At 42.4% G+C, this 21,878-nt stretch overlaps 1 protein-coding gene across 1 annotated transcript in view; it reads left to right on the top strand.

Moving 5' to 3' along the window:
- Positions 1-21,878, top strand: part of RD3 (RD3 regulator of GUCY2D) — an 86,240-nt gene that overhangs the window by 58,017 nt on the left and 6,345 nt on the right. Inside the window, 2 exon segments of the mRNA XM_043963192.1 lie at positions 4,474-4,570; positions 20,821-21,129. Coding sequence (XP_043819127.1) covers positions 20,834-21,129 — 296 coding nt within the window. The 5' untranslated portion in view covers positions 4,474-4,570; positions 20,821-20,833.

Genomic DNA, 21,878 nt, shown 5'->3' with positions numbered 1-21,878 from the left:
CTCGGCTCTAGTGTCTAGAGCCTCTCCTTTCAAATTACATTATACCTAATATATGTGTGTGCATGTAGATATAGATACATATATTAGATAGGTACATGTATGCATATACTTATATGAGAGATATAATAGCATAGGGGATAGAAAGCTGGCATAGAAACCAGAAAGATCTGGGTTCAAATTCTGCCTCCAATACACATTAGTTTGTGTGACCCTGGATAGGTCACTTAAACTCTCCTAGCTCTAGGTTAATTCTCTAAGACTCCAATTTGCAGAGAAGACATCTAGTTCTGTAATGATAGGGGGAGTTTCCTCAGCTAGGAGCTCCTATTATCAATGAGATCAAAAGTTCAGTCTTTATCCTTATCCTTATATGCCTATATATGTACATATTGTCTCCCTTAATTTAGATTGTAAGCTCCTGCAGGGCAGGAACAATTTTTTTTTTTAGTGAGGCAATTGGGGTTAAGTGACTTGCCCAGGGTCACACAGCTAGTAAGTGTTAAGTGTCTGAGGCCAGACCCCAACTCAGGTACTCCTGACTCCAGGGCTGGTGCTCCATCCACTGTGCCACATGGCTGCCCCTGCAGGAACTATTTTTACCTTTGACTTTATTTCTCCAGTGTTTAGCATAGTGGCTGGTGAACAGCAGGCATTTAATTCATGTTCCCTAATTTATTGGCTTCTAGCCCTTGTTATATATACTCCATCCCTTGTACTGAGTTTTTTTTTCCCTTTTAAACCATAGTCTAGAATCAATAGTGCCTAGTACTTAGTGCTTATTACATACTACCCGGTGTCTATTATAAAATAAGTTTATAAGCAACTGAATGACAGAAGAACAGCAAGAAACAAGTAGGCCCATGATGAAGGATGGCGGAGAAATGCCGAGTGTAGCTTTTACCTTTTCCACTGGGGGTAGAGGCTAAGGTAGGAAGAGGCCTCAGTTGGCATATAACATTCTTATTTGGACTCCTGGAGCCAAACCTCTCCTCTCATTATTGGCTAACATTATGTTATCATCCAAAGCATGTAGACCAGGGAGCTGATTGCTCTTTTACTTTTTGGTTATTCAGCTGCTAAGGACTCATCTGGCTGAGAAGTATTTTTGGCTCTTGCTGATGTATTGTCTTTTTTTTTTTTTTTTTTTTTTTTAGGCAATGGGGGTTAAGTGACTTGCCCAGGGTCACACAGCTAGTAAGTGTCAAGTGTCTGAGGCCGGATTTGAACTCAGGTACTCCTGAATCCAGGGCCGGTGCTTTAACCACTGCGCCATCTAGCTGCCCCCTGATGTATTGTCTTTTAAGAGTTCATAATTTGGGGCAGCAAGGTAATGCAGTGGATAGAGTACCGCTGGCCCTGGAGTCAGGAGGACCTGAGTTTAAATCTTGCTTCAGACACTTGCTAGCTGTGTGACTCTGAGCAAGTCACTTAATCCTGATTATCACCCCCCCCCCCAAAAAAAAAAAAAAGAATTCATAATTCATTTCACAAGAGTCAGTTCTGTCCCCCTTCCACCCTCCCTCCTGCCTTTTTTAGATTGTAAACTCCCTGAAGCCAGGAATCAATTCTATTAGTGTCTATTGAATATTTATTATATTCCCAGTTCTATGACCAGTATTGTAGCAGATATAAAGAAGTAAAAGATTCAGCCGCTGCCCTCAAGGAGATTACAATTTAGTTAGGGAATATATCCTGGTTACCAAAGGTATAGTGCATTGGGAAGCAGGAGGCTTGGGTTTTAGTACCCACAATTGCTGTGTGATTTGGGAATTCAGATAAGGGGGAGATCACCATGGGCAGGAATCCAAAAAGGCTTTAGCAAAGGAGGAAGGACCTTGTGCTTTCTCTGAAAAATGGATTGGGTTTAGAGAGGTAGGAGGTGGGAGAGGAGGCAGAGCCATGTTGAGGAACAGGGTATACACAGTGACACTGGTGAAAACATGTCATCCAACCACACACGTCTCTCAGGTGTGAGGAAGAAGTATGTGCAGCAGAGCATGCCAGATCCGAGTTCCAGTCCTGACTCTGCCGCTTACTATCTATGTGAAGAAGTTAATTCCCCTCTGGGACTCACTTTTCTCACTGTAAAACCAAGGGGTTAGATTAGATGATCTCTAAAGAATCCTCCAGCTTTAAATCGGTGACCATGTGATTAGGATACCTTTCACAAAACCACAAATTCTGAACAGGACCTGAGAGATCATCTAGTGCAGCCCCCTCAATTTACAGATGGAGAAATGGGGGCACCAAGAGGTCATAGGTTCATGCATTCATCAATCTATAGCTAGAAGAAAGCTCAAAGGTTTTTGGTCCAATCCCCTCATTTTACAGATGAAGCTCAGGGAGGTGATTTAGCCAAGGTGACTACTAGAAGGTGTCAGAGTAAGAATTCAAATCCAGAACTTCTGATTCTTCTTGTTCTAGTAAAACTGTTTGTTGGGAACATTTGGATAGTGTTTGTTGACCGATTATTATTTTCTCTCAGAGGGAGCAAGTGGAGACATCTGACCTTTTTGTTGTTGTTTCAGTTGCATATGAATCTTTGTGATCTCTTTTGGGGTTTTCTTGGCAAAGATACTGGAGTGTTTTGCTATTTTCCTCATCTCACAGATGAGGAAACTGAGGCAAACAGGGTGGAGTGACTTGTCCAGGGTCACACAGTTAACATCTAAGGCCAGATTTGAACTGATAAAGGTGAGGATTCCTCACTCCAGGTCTGGCATTCTATTCACTGCCCCACCAAGCTGCTCCCTCTGGTCACCATCAAATAAGGAGAAATATTTGAGGCTTGGAAATGATGGATTTGGTTAGGAGCCCGAAGGAGGTATTGTCAGTGTGAACCTTGCTATAAGCCTCACCTTCATATTGCATCTTTACTGGGTGGGGGAGTTCAGTGTGAATGACTTAAATGGTGATTGAGGCCAGAAGGAACTAAAGAACGCAATCCTGACATAGGCTTAAGAATCCTCAGGTGCAGACCCTATTCTTTGTAGCTAGGTGGCACAGAGGGTAGAGTTTGGGGCCTGGAATTATGAAGACTCATCTCCCTGAGTTCAAATCCAGCCTTAGACACTTACTAGCTGTGTGACCCTGGGCAAGTCACTTAACCTTGCTTGTCTCAGTTTCCTCATAATGTAAAATGAGCTGGAGAGAAGGAAATGGCAAAGCACTCCAGTAACTTTGCCATGAAAACCACAAATGGGGTCATAAATGATGTGGGCTAGAATTTGGGGTCAAAATGATTGTCCCAAAAGAATTATAAGACTCAGTGACTCAGTTTCCCAAGTTTTATTGCAATACTGTGGGTGACCACAGGGAGAGAACCAGAATATTGGAAAGGTATCTCTCGAAGAGTGAAAGAAAAGACAGTTATATTTATAGTATAGATAAATTGATTATCAGTCTCATTATAATCATCTCCACCTTGGGGAGGCATAAGGGAGGGCCTGTCCTACTCATTATAATATCTTCCACCTAGGGGTGTTTCAAGGGAGGGCTTATCCTAATTTGGAGTTCCTAGGGTCCTAAGCCAACCCCCAAAGCGGGTACCTTTTTCAGTGGAGGTGTGTTTTGGGGGTTTATACATCATAAGGTGAATCTGGGGACAAATTTGGCCTTTTCTGTGCATGTTTCTTTCTGATTCCCATGGCTAGTTTCAAAGTATAAAAATTTTTCTTTAGAATTTCTATAGCCTTGTCTTTTCCTTTATTGTTATTTTGACCTGACCCATTTTGGTCCGTTATGGATGCTGATCACTGTGGGTACAAGAACCTAGCATTTTGACTTGTAAGTTATCCATTAACTGGGATCTAACTCCCTTTTGGAGCTAATATATGAATTAGAGCTTGGATCTTAGGTTTTTCTATTATCCCTTTTTTGCCTCCTACATCAATAAAGAGTTGGATACAATTGAAACTACTGAACAACAACAAACAGCACTCTGAGGGGACAACAGTTGTCCCATCAGTAGGGGTTGCCTCAAGACTGCCCAGCCGCCCTGCCCTACTTGTTTTTTGCTCTGTCTCAGGTCTTCTCAGGCCCCTGCCTCAGTTAGCCTCATTTCTCCCCATCCCCCTGGATTAGACTTCTCAAAGCTAAAGAGGCTTAGGTGAGTCTCCATGGCAACTGAGCATCACGAACTGGGATGTGGCCAGCAGTTCATCAGGGAGAAACTGTGAGTCAAACCTCCCAGGACTCTTCTGGAGAAAAAGAACCAGACAATCAGACAGACAGACCAAGCAACACGGCCACAGCCCTGCTGCCTGGGATTCTCTCCTACCTAGCCCATTGTTCCCCTTCACGAGGAGGGAGAGAGACAGAAAGGGAGAGGAAGCAGCAGGCAGCAGGAACAAGGAGGAAAGGAAGAAGCTTAGTTAAAAGATTAATTAGGAAGCTACACTCTGCCTTGTAAGCTCACTCACTCTTCCTTCCCCTATCATGGCTTCACAATACCTTCTTGCCTTTTTTTGAAAGGATCCAGACAATCCCTTCTTCACAACTCGAAACAAAAAGTGCTCTACCCTCTCTGCCTAGCAGGTGCCAGCTATTGCAGCTAACTTCAGAAACTCAGGTAAGAAGTCTGCCCACTTAGACATCTGTGCCCAGAGAAACGCTTTGGGCAACCAGCAGAATTAGGATAGAGGGGGGACAGAAGTTAGCATCTCATTTAGTCCAGCTCTGGGGAAGGCTTCAGGGATCAGACAATTTCTTAGTCACCTTCCTCTCCTCTAGACAGGGGTGCTTCCTGGGTGGTATGGTTGATAAGAGCTGGGAGAAAGCAATTCAGTTGGAGAGACCTATTAAAATACTTCTCTAAATTCAGGCTGGGTATGTGGTCCAGGTAAATTTTAGAGAAAATGTTCACTTTGATTAATTTCAGAGATATGCTGGAACAAGCTTGCATAGACTCTCTAGAGCAGAATGTTAAATTTTCAGGGTGAGCATTTCTACCTCAGAAATTGGCAAATGCTAATCAAGGGCTTGACTTGTTGTTTTGTTGAATATATTAATGATGCAGATTAAATTTAAAAGTGTGTCTGTTAGACATTTTTTTTTCAAAGAGCCAATTGTTAAACACTTACCATGATACCACCAATTTAATTCAAGTTCTTGATTGGGAGCCCTGAATCATGTGTCACTGAAATTGTGTCAACTCAGATTTTTATCATTCAGGTACAGCAAAGCCAGATTGATGGTTATCCAATATCCTTGATTGTCCTTTTGCCTTTGCTATCCCAGAGATGGGCTAGACACAGGAGAAGAGGTGGTTAAGAATCATAGTGGATAGAGTACTGGGCTTGGAGTCAGAAAGACCTAAATTGAAATCCTGCCTCAGACATTTACTAGCTGTGGGACCCTGGGGAAGTCACTCTCTCAGTCTCAGTTTCCTCGTTTGTAAATCGAGGTGGTTAGACTTTGATGGTCTGCTGAGGTCCCTTTCAACTTTAAAACTATGATCCTATGAAAAGAGACTCACATCAGTTCTTGGGAGCAGCTCAGATCAAAGTTTGTGGATGAAGGGTGAAGCAAAGAGATATAAGTTGAGATATTTGGATTTTCCATGGTGTTCTCGGCCATTTCCCCAGGACCATAAAGCCACAGCATGATTACTTTATATTGGCATTGAAGGCAGAGGTGCTTTGAGAAGAATTGAGCCCATGCTGGTATTTGGGATCCAAATGAAGAGTCAAAGTGGTTTGGGAAGTCTCAGCTGTAACTCTAGGTCATGGAGAAAGCTTGTCTGTATTTCAAAAGGTTCCTAGTGAGACATGCCCTCTAATGCAAAACAATAAGCATTTTTTCAAATACCTACTATGTTGAAGACACTTTACTTACTGTTAAGACTACAGAGACCAAAAAAAAAAAATAAGGCCCCTTTCTTCAAGAAGCTTATTCTATCCCCTCCAAGATTATATTTTGTGGTAGCCAGTCCAGCCACCCTAGCCCTGGTTACACTATTGCTATTGCTAGCAGTAAATGAAGACTGTCTGCAATGAATCACTTCAAGTCTTTTGGCTTAGTGATCAATTTTTCTGTGACTCTTTTTCTTTCCTATAGTAAGGGAAAAGATAACACCCCCCCCAACCCCCCAAACCTCCTTCCCAGCCCTTTTGATGAGTGGTTACTTCCTTCATGCAAAAATATCTATGAGTTTTGGTGACAACAGAACATGACCAGGCCAGGTAGATCAGGTCCTTTTTAGTGACTATTGGAAAGGTCTTTTCTCAGCCTACCTTCCTACGTTAAAAAAAATTAAAAAGTAAAAGCTCACTTGTGAAGTTAACCAGGTCCATGAATCAGTCCCACACTTTTTACTAAATGCAGAACCCTGTCCTGGGGGATAAAGAGTTATACAGGAGTAGAAAGAAACATTAGGAATTCCATTATGGAATTCCCATATAATGGAAGAGATAATAATAATAATAATGGTAATAATAATTCACATTTGGATGGCCTTTCAAGGTTACTAAACACTTTTTTTCATGACAACCTTAGGAGGTAGGTAGTCTAAGTAGTATTATCTTCATTTTACAGAAAAGAAAACTGAGGCACTGAGAAAGGAAATGAGTTCCCTATAGTACTAGAATTGGTATTAGAGTTGAATCCAAATCCAGGACTCTTTCTAGATCATATCTGGCTTCCAATGCTTTGACATAGTTGTTATTGAATAAGTGTCTGTTGAAGTCTAGCTCTCTTGCTTGGAAGTTGGTATTAATAAAGGAGAAGGAAGGATTGATTCTTATGTGATCTAGTCATATTCACGAAAAGAAGAAGGTTATTTACATCCCTGGTCCAGGCTACTAGCCAGCTCTTGTTCCCAAGTTCTTGAGTTCTTGCTCCCAAGGAGACAAGGCCATGGCTGTGGATAACTGTATGATCCATATCCAAGACCAGGTGAACAACTCAATGGGTGTGCCTTGTTGGAAATGTCCAGAGCACCCCTCTTCATGCGCAAAGGAGAAAACTTTGCTATTATTGTCATTGTTGTGATTTCCCTTGTTCCCTGCCCTGACTTTTAATAACCACGTAACCGAAGAGAAATGAAAACACTAAAATTCCACCTTGCCCTTGGGGCACATAGCTGATTTTTCTAACCTACCTAATGAGCCACAGCTGGTAGCATGGTCTCTTGGGTTTCATGGAGTGAAGGAGCCATTCTTCTCCTCAGAGATATTTAAAAATAAGCAGAAAAGAAGGTACAGTCTGTGAGGGAGGGGACAGGTGATGGAAAATGAAGCATCGACAGGAGCAAACAGGGAATGGAAGGGAAGACAGAAGGGAGTAGGGAATAGAAAGAGAGAAGAGGAGAGGAGAGGAAAGGTGTGATATAGAGGAAAGATTTTTGGATCTGGAACCAGGGGACCTTGGTTTGAATCTTGATTATGCCACTTCTTAAGTGCATGCCTGGGCAAGTGGCTTATTTTTCCTGCACCTCAGACACCTTCTCCTCATAGCGGAGCTTTCCTTTATTTATTTATTTATTTATTTATTATTATATTTTTTGTGTGTGTGAGGCAATTGGGGTTAAGTGACTTGCCCAGGGTCAAACAGCTAGTAAGTGTTAAGTGTCTGAGGCCGGATTTGAACTCAGGTCCTCCTGACTCCAGGGCCGGTGCTCTTTCTACTGTGCCATCTAGCTGCCCTGGAGCTTTCCTACAGTAACTCCCCAGCAGATGGCGTCACTCCAATCGTTACAAGAAACAATCTCAGTGATTTTTCTCCCCACTATTCCCGCCTAATCTATCCATTTGCTAGGAAAACTGCCAAGAAATCAAATGAACTTCCTCCTCAATCATGGAAGCCCAGGGCCTCCATGACTTTTTTTTTGGAGGGGTGTGGGTGTGGGGACAATGAGGGTTAAGTGACTTGCCCAGGGCCACACAGCTAGTAGGTGTCAAGTGTCTGAGGTCGGATTTGAACTCAGGTCCTCCTGAATCCAGGGCTGGGGCTTTATCCACTGTGCCACCTAGCTGCCCCGACTCCATGACTTTTGAAAGCAGATGAGGAGACCTAAGGAGCACGAGGCAGCAAAGGGTAGAGGACAGACTCATTGACCTTGCAGGCAATTACCACCCCTATACCAGGCAGCTAGGCAGCACAGTGGCTACAATTATGGACCTGGAGTCCGGAAGCCCTAAATTCAAATTCTACCTTAAGCACTTAGTCAGTGTATGACTCTGGACAAACCATTTAGTCTCTGTCTGCCTCAGTTTCCTCAAGTGTAAAATGGGCTTAATAATAGCCTCTACCTCACAGGATTGTTATGAGGATCAAATGAGATAATATATGTAAAACTCTTAGCATGATGCTTGGCACATAGTAGGTGCTTAATAAATGCTCCCCGCTCCCCCCCCAACACACACACACAAAAATCACTCAAAGGCAGGAAATATAATGGGCACAGAAGAGTTGTGTGGTTTACCTTTGGTGCTGATATTTTTCACTTTATAAAGGGAAAAAACTTACAGTGACAAAACTGCTTCTTCATATTTATACTATATCTTAGAAACTTCTCCCCTTCTGGTGAAGGCAGCACCATCCTTTGAATCACGCAGATTCTCAACCTCAGAATCATCTTCAGCTCCTAAATTATCCTCTTCTCACCCCCATATCCTATCCATTGCCAAGTCTTTCATTTCTTCCCCCACTCCCCCATCATTGCTCTGATATCACCCCTTCTCTCCACAAACACAATCACCACTCTAATTCAAACTGTCACCTTCTCTTACTTGGCCCAGTGCAGTAGCCCACCTAATTGATCTCTCTGGTGACAATCTTTTCTTCCTCCCATAATCCTTCACCCAATTGCTAACCTGATATTCCTAAATCACCTATCTGATGATGTCACTAAATTTCAGTCACTTCTCATTGCCCCTAGCGCAAATACAAACTCTAACCCACCTTTTCAGGTTGATTCTAAATCCCTCCCTTTCATGCATCTTATGGTCCAGACAAGCCAGCTGCACTGTTCCTCACACAAGATATTTCACACCCCTCTGTACTCTTTTGCACAAGGCTCTCTCATCTCTGGAACTTACTCCTTATCACTTCCTCTTAGAGCAAGCAAATTCAAATAGAAATGCTAGCCCCTAAAAAGTACAAAAGGATGCTTGCAGGCTGCATATTGGCTTAGAAAATCACATGTTAGTGTTATCTATGTTTTATTGTGTTTTTATTTATTTTGTCAAATATTTCCCAATGACATTTTTTTTTTGGCGGGGCAATGGGGGTCAAGTGACTTGCTCAGGGTCACACAGCTAGTAAGTGTCAAGTGTCCAAGGCCAGATTTGAACCCGGGCACTCCAGAATCCAAGGCCGGTGCTTTATCCACTGCGCCACCTAGCTGCCCCTCCCAATGACATTTTAATCTGGTTCAGACACAATACTAGAGTGGTTTGCCATTTCTTTCTTCAGTTTATTTCACAGATGAGGAGACTGAGGCAAACAAGGTTACACAACTAGTGAGTATTTGATGCCTGCTCTGAACTCATGAAGATGAATCTTCCTGACTCCAGGTTGGGCTATCTATCCATTGATATAAGTTATTTTTTTGTTATTGTTTTCAATTTCCACTTACTTCAAGGCTCTGGAAAATCCAATGACAATAGTTACAGGAACTGGAACATTTGTTTCCCCGGGGAAACTAAGCCTCTCACTTCTCTGGAGTCTTCCCTGCCTGCCAGCTGTCTTTCTCTCCCCTCACCTCATCTTCCCTCCTGTCCTCTTAAGAACATAATCAGACCAGCCCTGAGCCTCTCAGGGCAAACTGAGAATTAGAGACAGAAATAGCCACAACAGGAACCCTGCCTTTATCTATCAAGATCCTCAGACCCTGGAGGGAGAGGTCAGGCGAGGGACAGGGATGACTATAAAACATCTGGAGCCTCCCTTAACCCCACCCCAGGTAAAAGCTCAGCCTTCCATGGGGGTCAGTCATACTGTGCCCAGGGAGCAAATGTGCAATGGTCAAAGTGCTGGATCTGGAGGCAGAGGGCACTGGTTCAAAGCCCAGAGTTGCCACCTACCACCTCCATGATCTTGGGAAAAATGCTCACCTCTTAGGGCCTGTGCCTTCCTTTATTAAGTGAAAGTGGTATATCTATATCTAATTATATCTATGTGTGTGCATGTAATTATGTATATAAGACACATAGCACACACCATATATATTCTATACACTCATGTATTCTATATTACACATATACATATATGCATATATACACACATGTGTGTATATGGGAAGGACCAGATATCACACACACACACACACACACACACACACACACACACACACATATATATCCCAACTCTAAATCTATGATTGAAAATGATCTTACAAGTGGTTGTAACAAACCATGTTTCTGATCTAACTTTGCCAAGGAAAGTCAACTCTACCAGCTCCTTCTAATTTGATGCAATTCTTCTTTTTTTTGGGGGGGGGGGCAATGAAGGTTAAGTGACTTGCCCAAGGTCACACAGCTAGTAAATGTCAACTGTCTAAGGCTGGATTTGAACCCAGGTCCTCCTGAATCCAGGGCCAGTGCTTTATCCACTGTGCCACCTACCTGCCCCCTTCTAATTTGATTTAAAAAAATGTCTCTCTTAAGTAGACCAGGTATGCTAAGGGGGAAGGGCACCTAGCATCCATCTCCAGGGACCAGCTCAACCTTGTTAGGGACTATGGTCATTATAGGACAATCCCCTTCCAAATAGGAATTGTAGGGTTGGTTAAGTCTTTGTTGTTCCCCCACCTATCTTTTCTATAACCTTCCCTCTTTTTTAAGGAGCCCGCTATTAGCCACTAGCAAGAGCTTAATATATTTTTGTTGATAGAGCTCCTCTTGTTCTGAAGAAAATAACTCCTACACTAATTTACACTGAGGTGTCAATGACTCAGTAATTTTCCTTACCCATCTGAGTTACCATATTTGGCAAAAAAAAAAAAAAGGACAAGCAATGGCTGCTACCTGCCTTTTTTTTTTTTTGGTAGGCAATGGGAGTTAAGTGACTAGCCCAGGGTCACACAGCTAGCAAGTGTCAAGTGTCTGAGGCCAGATTTGAACTCAGGTACTCCTGAATCCAGGGCCGGTGTTCTATCCACTGCACCACCTAGCTGCCCCTCCTTTGCATATTCTTAATCTCTCATTGACTATCTTTTTTTTCCTCTTTCTTTCCCTCCCTTCTTTTACATCAATATCTCTAGCCTATTACTCTTCCCACCACCTCTTCCTACCCTAATTCCACAACCCCAAACAAAAGCCTTTAGTTGTAAACAATTTAGTTTTAGATAATTGTCTGGAGGTCCTGAAAGGGTAATAGATTATTACCCAGCTAGGGGTGATCTTTAGAGGTATCAGAGATAGCCCTTGAATTCTGACCTTTGGGACTATGGGGAAGGTCAACCATCAACACCACACCCATTCCATACCCATCACAAATAAGAGAAAACATCATTGAAATAAGTATGAAAGTCAATGGGGAACTGAGATTCAATTTACCAGGCAAGTTTTTTAAAGCAAATTTTAAGAACTTTGGGAAAACAGATTCCACTATCTTCCCCAGTGTCTAAAATTCACTCATATAGCTCATTTATTTTCACATCTTATCCAATTTCATTCTTTCATGTGCTGCTGTTCTGTGTGTATATACTCATTCATTTAATATGCACCAAAAAAGGTTCTCTGAGGGTGGTAAAAGCCCCTTTCCTCTCATTATCCTCATTGTAGATACTGAAGTGTTTTTATAAACTAACCTTCCAGAAGCTTGAATCCTATAATTTATCTTCCTACAATCTTATCCTTTCCAGGTTAACAGAATTCCATCATCTCATAACCTAATATGTTTGTGGGTGAAAAAAGCAACAACAAACCCTTAACTCTCCCTAAATGTTATATAGATTAAGAGTAACTCGGGGCAGCTAGGTGGCACAGTGTATAGAGCACCGGCCCTGGAGTCAGGAGGAACTGAGTTCAAATCTGGCCTCAGACACTTGACACTTACTAGCTGTATGACCCTGGGCAAGTCACTTAACCCCAATTGCCTCACCAAAAAAACAAACAAAAACACACACATACACAAAAAGCAACTTGTCTGGTTGCTGTGAAAGTAATCAAAATGTAATTGTCATTTAGATTTACTGTTCACATTTGGTGATGATGCAGGGGGTGGGTACTTTTTAGAGAAGATGAGAGGACAGAGATGTAGCCTACTAGGAAGAGTGATGAATCTTGAGTCAGAGGCCCTGGTTTTGAATTCCAGCTCTCCCCTCTTGGGGAACTCATTTCATATTTCTGAGTTTCCTTTGTCTTGTTTGTAAAATGAGCAGGCTTGACTAGGTTAAGCCTCCAAGATCTCTTCGGGCTTGAAATCTGTGACACTATGTGAAGAGAAAAGAGAGAGAGGCTGGTTCTTTGTTTTTGTTTTTTTAAAAAATGAAGTTCAGGATTCATGAGGAAGCTGGGAAACAGACAAATAGAGATTGAGTGAGGGAGCTCATGGAAATCTCACTTGGATATTTGTTTGAAGTTATATGTTGGAGGTGGAAAAGCTAGTTCAGAGAGCTGTTCCTGACTAGGTGGCATCGGGGGTTCAAACTCTGGACAAATCACTTAACCTCTCTGAGTTTCACTTTTCTTATTTGAAAAATTAAGGCATTGCAGATTAGATGAAGTCTAAGGAATTCTAATTCTTACCTATATATGTTTTGGGGTCCATGATGTCCCAAAGCTTCAAAAATCTGTGGTTTCATCTATGTAGTTATTCCTTCCACAAGTGCTGATTACAATCCTTCAAGAAAGCAGCTAGGTGGCGCAGTGGATAAAGCACTAACCTCAGATTCAGGAGGATCTGAGTTCAAATATGACCTCAGACACTTGACACTTGCTAGCAGTGTAACCCTGGGCAAGTCACTTAACCTATTGCCCCATCAAAAGAACAACAACAAAAAAAGAATGTAGCATATAGCCTTTGTGAATTGTTGCAGTCAAAAAATTTATCACCTGGTATTCAATCTGTTGATAAGCTTCTCCAGACTTAACTAGGGTTGGTCTTAGTAATAGAAACATAAAGTTCATTTATTTATTTATTTATTTTGGTGAGGCAATTGGGGTTAAGTGACTTGCCCAGGGTCACACAGCTAGTGAGTGTCAAGTGTCTGAAGCTGCATTTGAACTCAGGTACTCCTGATTCCAGGGCTGATGCTCTATCTACTGCACCACCTAGCTGCCCCAAAACATAAAGTTTATCACCAGGATTTCACTGGAAACTTTTCTAACTCAGTAAAACCTGATAGATCTTTTAATCCACTGATAGAGCCTTTGAGGACCCAGGATCATATAACACAAGCAAAGTGGATGGGGACTTTAGTGGAAATGATGTTGACATATTTCAACAAAGGCAGTTTTGCACACTAAACAACTGATTTAACATTAAGTGTGCTATGTAGGGTCTGATGAGATGGAGCTACCTTAAGAGAAATGAACAGGAAAGGCTATAAACTCAGATCTTTGGAAAATACCTGCCCCTTCAGTGGTGGCTGATAAGAGCTCTCTAAAGTGGTTCAAAGGCTAGAGCCTCACATCTGATGAACTTCCCTATTTAGTTCTTTTTTTGGGGGGGTGGGGGGCAATGAGGGTTAAGTGACTTGCCCAGGGTCACATAGCTAGTAAGTGTCAAGCGTCTGAGGCCGCATTTGAACTCAGGTCCTCCTGAATCCAGGGCCAGTGCTTTATCTACTGTGACACCTAGCTGCCTGCCACCCCCCCCCCCCATTTAGTTCTGAACTTCACTGCTAATTCTTCTGAAGAATTCTTCTGAAGAATTCTTCTGAAGAATTCATGCCTGTACTTCCTAGTTCACCTCTATCTGCCATCTGGGAAGCTCTGTTACCATAGAGCCTGAAAATAAACATGTTTACAAACCCCACCTGCCCAAAAGTGTATCACCCAGGGTGATAGAAGCAAAGATGCTGCTGTCACCCAGGGTGATGGAAGCAAAGATGCTGCTGCTCTATTGTGTATCAGAAAAGGCTTTCTCCTGGAACTTAATGACTTAGTCCACTCTTTAGTGGCTGTGCTCCCTGTGGGTGCTCTATAGATACACAGTATGTGAAGCCAGCAGGCCCTTTGCATGGGAAGGATCATGAGTAGGAAGAACAAAGCAGATTTCTGTATCTTGGGTGATATTGCATTTCTGATGCCAATCTCTATAGCCAATTAAGGGACCCTGTCTTTTCAGTGCAAGCCCTTCAGGAATGAGTCATAAGATGTCCCTAAACTTCCATTGTAGTTGACAGGAAGAAGGCAGAGAATATCTGTGAATCCTCCAAGGAATGGCCCCTATAGACCAGTTCACCCATGTTATACATCCCTCCTAAAAAGAATTTTAAAAGGAGGGAAAGGGACAGCTAGGTGGCACAGTGGATAAAGCACTGGCCTTGGATTCAGGAGGAACTGAGTTCAAATCTGGCCTCAGACACTTGATATGTTACTAGCTGTGTGACCCTGGGCAAGTGACTTAACCCTCATTGCCCCACAAAAACAAATAAATAAAGGGACTGCAAAAAAAAGGGGGGGGGGAACCTTTTGAGCAAAATGAGCTCAATGGGGGAGGGGGGGAGTCTGACATTTGTAGTGTTCCACAACCATAGTCTCCCACATCTGCACATAAAAAACGGTGCTGTCTTCTCCTATCTCTTTGTTCAGGACAAACTCGGTCCATATAATTTCCTGGCTTCCATTTCAGTTGTATTGTTGTTGTTCTTTTCATTTACATTGTTTTGGCCGCTGGTTATTGTCTCTCTAGATAAGGGGTATTTATCCTTTTTGGTGTCATAGACAGACCCCTTTGGAAATCCAGTAAAACCTATGAACTTCTCAGAATGATGTTTTTGTTTTGTTTTGTGTTTTTTATTGGTGGGGCAATGGGGGTTAAGTGATTTGCTCAGGGTCACACAGCTAGTATCAAGTGTCTGAGCCTGGATTTGAACTCAGGTCCTCCTGAATCCAGGGCTGGTGCTTTATCCACTGCACCACCTAGTTGCCCCCCAGAATGATGTTTAAAATGCATAAAACATAAATGCATAGGCTTCCTCCAAAAGAAATATATTAAAATACAGTTATCAAAATATTTATAAAACAAGTTCCCATGTGACCCTGGGCAAGTAACTTAACCCTCATTGCCCTGCCCCCCCTCCCCCGAAAAAAGTTCCCTGACCCCAAATTAAGGACCACTGCTCTAGATAATAGGCATCTATAGCTTTCTTCTTACAACTTCTAGCAATTAATGAGTTCTTATTATGCACCTACTATGTGCTCAGTCTTTCACATTTTCCTGTTTCGTTGTTAAAAGTCCATCATCCTAGGGGTAGCTAGGTGTTGCAGTGGATAAAGCATTGGCCTTGGATTCAAGAGGACCTGAGTTCAAATCCAACCTCATACACTTGACACTTACAAGCTGTGTGACCCTGGGCAAGTCACTTAACCCTCATTGTCCTGCCCAAAAAAAGTCCATCATCCTGCTGCTAATTTGAAACTCAATGTGACATAAGCTGGTATTGGGCTCATTATTCACTGTTTCAGGAGGCTAGCACAATTATTTTGTTTTGTGTTTTTTGCAAATCATAATGTGCTATATAAATGTAAGCGGTAATAATTGTTATTATTAATCAGTACTTATAGGGCCCATGATTTCATTAATGTGGATACTCCTTCCACGAATGCAGTTTGCAGTTCCTCTTTCCCTTAGCAGATGGTCTAATGGTCCTCGCACTGAATTGATTTTGTCATTTGTAATACTTGAGTGTGTATGAGAAAGGTAGGAGGCATAGAGATCATGCTTTTATTCTTACAACTTTAGCTCCTTCCCCATCAAAAGATGAGTAAGTCTGGCTCACAGGTAAACATGATAAGGAGGAGACTGATCAGTAAGCCATGACTCTCCAGGAACTGCATAAAGATTCCTGTTTTACATTAAAACTAAACTCTTGGATAAAATACACAGGAAAGAAAAGGAGGAAATTCAGAAGGGAACCCTGACAACCAGGGAAAATTGAGAAGCTAGAAAAGCCAGGAGGAAGAGATGTGGAGGGAGAGATGTTCCAAGCATCAGGAACAGCCAGTGAAAACATGGAGTCAGGGAGCTGGAGAGACATGTGAAAGGAGCAGCAAGGATTGCAAAGTACAGGACGAATATAAGGTATAAGAAGGCTGGAAAGGTAGGAAGGGCCCAGGTTATGGAGTGTTTTATAAGCCCAAAAGAGGATTTTACATTTGACCTTGGAGGCAAGGGAGAGTCACTGGATTTGATCCTGGAGGCAAGAGGGGTGATGTGGTCAGACTTGCACTTGAGGAAAATGAGTCTGGCAGCTGAATAGAGCATGGACAGGAGTGGGGAGGCCCACGGCAAAGAGCCCAACCAGCGGCAGTTGCAGTAGTTCAGACGTAAGGCGATGAGGGCCTGCACCAGAGTGGTGGCAGAGTCAGAGGGGAGAAATGACAAGACTTGGCAACTGATTAGATATTGGAGGTGAGAAAGTGATGAGTTGGAGGATGTTAACTAGGTTGGAGTTAGGAAGTTTAGCTTCCAGTTCTAATACCACCTCTGTGACCATAGGCAAGTCTCTTAATATCTTTGAGACTCATTTTCTTCATCTGTAAGATGGGTATAGTAATACTCACACCGAGCAGGATGCTCTCATAAAAACCTGGAAAGACTCACACGAGCTGATGCAAAGCAAAATGTGCTATATACAGAGTAACAGCAGGATTGTGACATGATCAGCTGTGAATGACTTTGCTATTCTCAGCAATACAATGATCCAAGATAACTCTGAAGGACTTATGATGAAAAATGTGATCCATTTCCAGAGAAAGAACTGGTGGTGTGGGGCATCTAGATGGTGCAGTGGATAAAGCACTGACCTTGGATTCAGGAGGACCTGAGTTCAAATTTGACCTCAGACACTTGACACTACTAGCTGTGTGACTGTGGGCAAGTCACTTAACCCTCATTGCTCCACCAAAAAAAAAAAATAATAATAATAATATACTGCCTACCTGGCAGGGGTGTTATAAACCAAAAAGCACTATATAAATGTAAACTACTGTTTTTGTTACATAAGAACGCACTCTCCTAAGGAATAGGCATGAGACATTCTCTTTGGCTTTCAGACTGAACCATCCAATTCTCATGGGGATGGGAATTTGGGATTCCCATACCATCAAATCGCATTAGTCCACTGAGGCAATGACCACTTTTTTTTTTTTTTTTTTAGTGAGGCAATTGGGGTTAAGTGACTTGCCCAGGGTCACAAAGCTAGTAAGTGTTAAGTGTCTGAGGCAGGATTTGAACTCAGGTCCTCCTGACTCCAAGGCTGGTGCTCTATCCACTGTGCCACCCAAAGACCACTTTTAAGGACTCTCTTGTATAGAGTCTCTCCTGCTCTGAATTCTGCCTGAAGAGGAGGGTAGCAGACTACCAAATCACCAGCAATACTCCGCCTGGAGCCCATGTTAACTACTCAGTGAATAATAACATCCCCTCCTTTCCCCTGTGGAATTTCCTCCATATATTCTTCCCTAAAGTCAATACTTAGATACAGCAACTCCTTTCCTACATTGTAGCATGTTAAGATTATTCCATGATCCTGAATTCTGCCAATAAAAGCTATTTTTAAAGCAAAAACAACCATTCCTAAACTATTCCTAATACTGTTTAGTCAGTTTACCTGTCAGTACCAAATAGGAACACCCCCTTTTACATAGAGGCCTGTTTCTTTTTCCTACGCAGGCAATACCTTGGGTAAGGCATATTGGCTCAGTTTTCCGACTGAAGTTCTGTCTAGATATGAGACTGAATCAACTATGTTCCCATGATTCAGACAACTTACCACATGGCCTTTAAGACAGCTGAAATTCCCATATCCAAAATAATTGGACACAGTGGGGTCATCTTGGCTGTCTTAGCAATTTCATCTGTCATGCAGGGATCGATGCAAATTTACCAGAAAATGGCCATGGGTCTGAACGTGTGCCCTAAGGAAGGATGATTCGTTGGTGTCATTATTGTTGCTTTTTAATTTTTTTTTTGGCAAAGACTAATTCCTTTCTACTTCATTCATTGTCAGAGGATCCTCTGGCTTCCTTCTAATCCTATTACTTTCCTGTTGGTGGAGCAGAAAGATGGAATTGAATTCCCTAAGACCAGGCAGTACTGACAGCCAGAAATATCTTGTTTGGTTCCCTGAGGGAGATGGGCAAGTTGGGCAAAGGTAAATCACCATGGTATAAACTATTCCTGCAAGTGTGATGGTTATGGATTGCAGGAATAGTCACCAGAGCTGTGGGGATTAATTAATCAATAAAGTTTTCTCCAACAAGGAGTTATCCAGGAGCAGAGGAGAGAGTCACAGAATAATCTAGGAGCTGGTAGATCATCTAATATGATCCATGCCTAAATAGGAATCCTTACAATATCTTTGACAAGTGGTCACCCAAAAAAACAAAACCGAAACCAAAAATGGGCAGCTAGATGGTGCAGTGGGTAAAGCACCAACCCTGGATTCAGGAGGACCTGAGTTCAAATCCAGCCTCAGACATTTGACACTTACTAGCTGTGCTACCCTGGGCAAGTCACTTAACCCTCATTGCCCCACAAAAAAAAAAAAAAAAAGACAGTGGTCATCCAACCTCTACTTGACCATAGCATTTAGAGCTAGAAGGGACCTTAATTTTAACCTAACTTCCTTTTTTTAAAAAATGAGTAAGCCTAGAGTGGTTTCATAATCATAATCATATCTAGCATTTATATGAATTTGCAAAGTGTTTTACATACATTATCTGATTCGATCCTCACATCAATCCTTTGAGATACTATTATCCTCATTTTACAGATGAGGAAACTGAGTCTGAGAAGTTGAATAACTTGTTTAGGATCACACAACTAGTCAATGGCCAAGACAGGATTCTCCTGTCTTCCTGTCTCCAGATCTGGTACTATAGCACCTAGTCGCTATGGTACCAAGCAAGCAAGCAAACAGCTTGCTGATAATAGTAATTCCCAGGTTTTCTGATCCAATTCCAGCACCCTTCCCACTATATCATACTATCTCTTGTTATAGTTGACATGTAACATCCAAAAGCTAGAGAGTCTCTGGCCCTCTCAGCTTTCAGCCCAATGCTCTGTCTTCAAGGTATACTCTCAAAAAAATTCATGAGAATGTTATTGTCCTAAATAGGGGAAAAATTAAATCCCCTTTTTTATTATTTACAAGTGTAGTTTATCCTTTGATTCCAGGGCTGTCAAATTGCCTTTCCTTCCATACCTAGCCTGTTTGTTCTCATCTCTGATGACCTTAAGAAAAAAAAGTCCAGGGCCCTCTGTTAGCAATTAGCCTTCCCATGAACTTCACTGAAAACAATAGCTGCAATTAGTACCAGGTAGGGGAGAAAGGAAGCAGGACAAGGGAGTAGGCAGCTCACTGGTCTTTTCAAAGCCCAGAGGCTAGTTTCCCCTAGCACATGCCTGGCATAGTCTAGGGGAGGGAGGTTGTAGAGTGAGTAGGGTGCTAAGGGATCTTGGGAAAACAGGCAAGAATATTTTTCCTTGCCAGGAAATAGGGATCTTTCTGTGTCCTCTGGCACACACCTTGTTTTTGAAAGAGAGTGTTTCCTTTGGGGAATCATAACTTTCCTGCCTACCGTCATGAGGTGCCTTCTCAAGGAATTACTAGTGTTCTTTCTGTGGGGTTGGATAGGCCGGCTAGAGGACATCGGATTGGAAATGTGTGAGTGGCAGATGGAGAAATAGAGCTCAGGAGAGAGATTAGGACCAAAGATTCAAAGGCTTGTAGATTTAGAACTGAAAGGGGCCTGTGGAAGACAGTCTAATTCAATCTTATTTTATAGATAAGAAAACCAAGGCCCAGGGAGATCAAGTGATTTGTCAAAGGTCACATGGGTATTCAGTGTCAGAGGAAGATCTGAATTCAGGTCTTCTGAATATAAAGCCAAAGTTCTTTCTACTGTAATGTACCATTTGAATAGTGAACCCAGAGCAAATTCCCCCAAGTCTCTGGTGTAGTGAGCTGGGGATAAGAACATGATAGAGACTGCCAGCCCCTCTCATGTCTTCCCATAGTGTTTTCCTTTATCAACTGAAAGCAGAGTTGGCCTCTTCCATCTTCTCTCTTGAAGGTGGAAGCCAAAAGTGTCGGAAAAGACTTGATGCTTGAAGATCTCTCTGGGAGTGAAGCTCTCACATTCTCACCAACTCAGACCGGCCCCTCATGCTGGGGGGGGGGGGCTGATGACATTGATCTCTACTAATGAGGAGGGTCCCACACCAATAAGCTTTGAGGCTGAGATTACATAAATAAATATACACCTATTATGGTATTATGGCATGTAATAATAATAACAACTAGTATTTGTATGGCGCTTTGAAATTTGCAAAACACTTTACAAATATCTCATTTTATCCTCAAAACATCTCTGAGAGCTGGTGTTATTATCACCCCCATTTTACTGATGGAGGCAGTTTCCTAAAGTCGCACAACTAGGAAATGTCTGAGGTCACATTTGAACTTAGGTCTCCCTGACTCCAAGTCCAGTTGTCTTTCCATCCAAGTTAGGCACCATCTAGCTGCCCACCTTTACGTACTCAAATTATTTAACATATAGAAGTGTATAATCAAAAAAGTTAGGGCAGCAGTGCCCTAACCAACTATGTACCACCACAGATTGGCACAATGCTGGCTGAGGATCTCATTATGAGACCATCTTCTGACTTGTATGCCTTTCTATTCCTTGTCCTCGTCCCTAGCAACACAGAGGTCATGTCCCTGGTTCCGTGGTTCCGGTGGAGTGAGACCCCTCACAAACTGACTCCCAGAAGTCCAGCTGAGATGGTGCTTGAGACTCTGATGATGGAACTGGCTTGGCAGATAAAGGAAGCTGAGAAACAGCATCGAGAAAGGGAGAATGAATACCGGAAGATTCGTACTGGGGTTGACTATAGCTGGCTGGCAAGTGCACCCAGGAATGCCTATGACCTTAGCCCTGGGGAGAGGCTTCAGTTGGAGGATGCCTGCACCAAAATCCACCCTTCTTATTGTGGGCCCATGATCCTCAGGTAAGGATATTGTCAGAACTAACTGTGAATAGGGGGCAGCTAGGTAGCTCAGTGGATAGAGCATCAGCCCTGGAGTCAGGAGGACCTGAGTTCAAATCCGGCCTCAGACACTTGACATGTACTTGCTGTGTGACCCTGGGCAAGTCATTTAACCCCAATTGGCTTACCAAGAAAAAAAAAAAAGAACTGACTATGAATAAGTAGACAGCTGCAGTTCATAGGAGCAAAGCTTTAGGGTTAGGAGGGACCTTAAAAGACATCCAGTACAGCTTTCTCATTATACACATACAGAGTTTAAGAGCCCAGGGGCATATAGGGAATAAGTGGCACAGATGGGACTTGAACCCAGGCCCCTGACTCAATTCAGAACTCTTTCCACCGTATTACAGAGTTTATGGATTATAATTTGAGAAATGCAGTAGCCCTCTCCCCATCTCATTAAAAAAAAATTTCCCTCATAGAGGTTGAAAAAGAGGAAACTGCATAGTAATAAAGGAGGACTTCTCTGGTTTACCAGGTGTAAGCAGCAAGGATCCATTTACATGATTGTAAATGGTTTGGAGAAAGCATAGAGAAAGGAAGAATGAGCTCAGGATGATTAACACTGGTATGGACCATAACTAGCTGTCAAGTCCACCTAGAAATGTCTGTGACCTTAGCTGAATACGTGCACACTGGCATGGTTTGGCAGCAATCTGTTTGAAAATGGTTATGGACAAGATAAGGCTCACCTATCAGAGGTTAGGGTC

Source organism: Dromiciops gliroides, chromosome 4, assembly GCF_019393635.1.
Source record: "Dromiciops gliroides isolate mDroGli1 chromosome 4, mDroGli1.pri, whole genome shotgun sequence".
Classification (NCBI taxonomy): domain Eukaryota; kingdom Metazoa; phylum Chordata; class Mammalia; order Microbiotheria; family Microbiotheriidae; genus Dromiciops; species Dromiciops gliroides.
The sequence above is the reverse complement of the archived record's forward strand: the minus strand, read 5'-3'. Positions and strand labels throughout refer to the sequence as shown.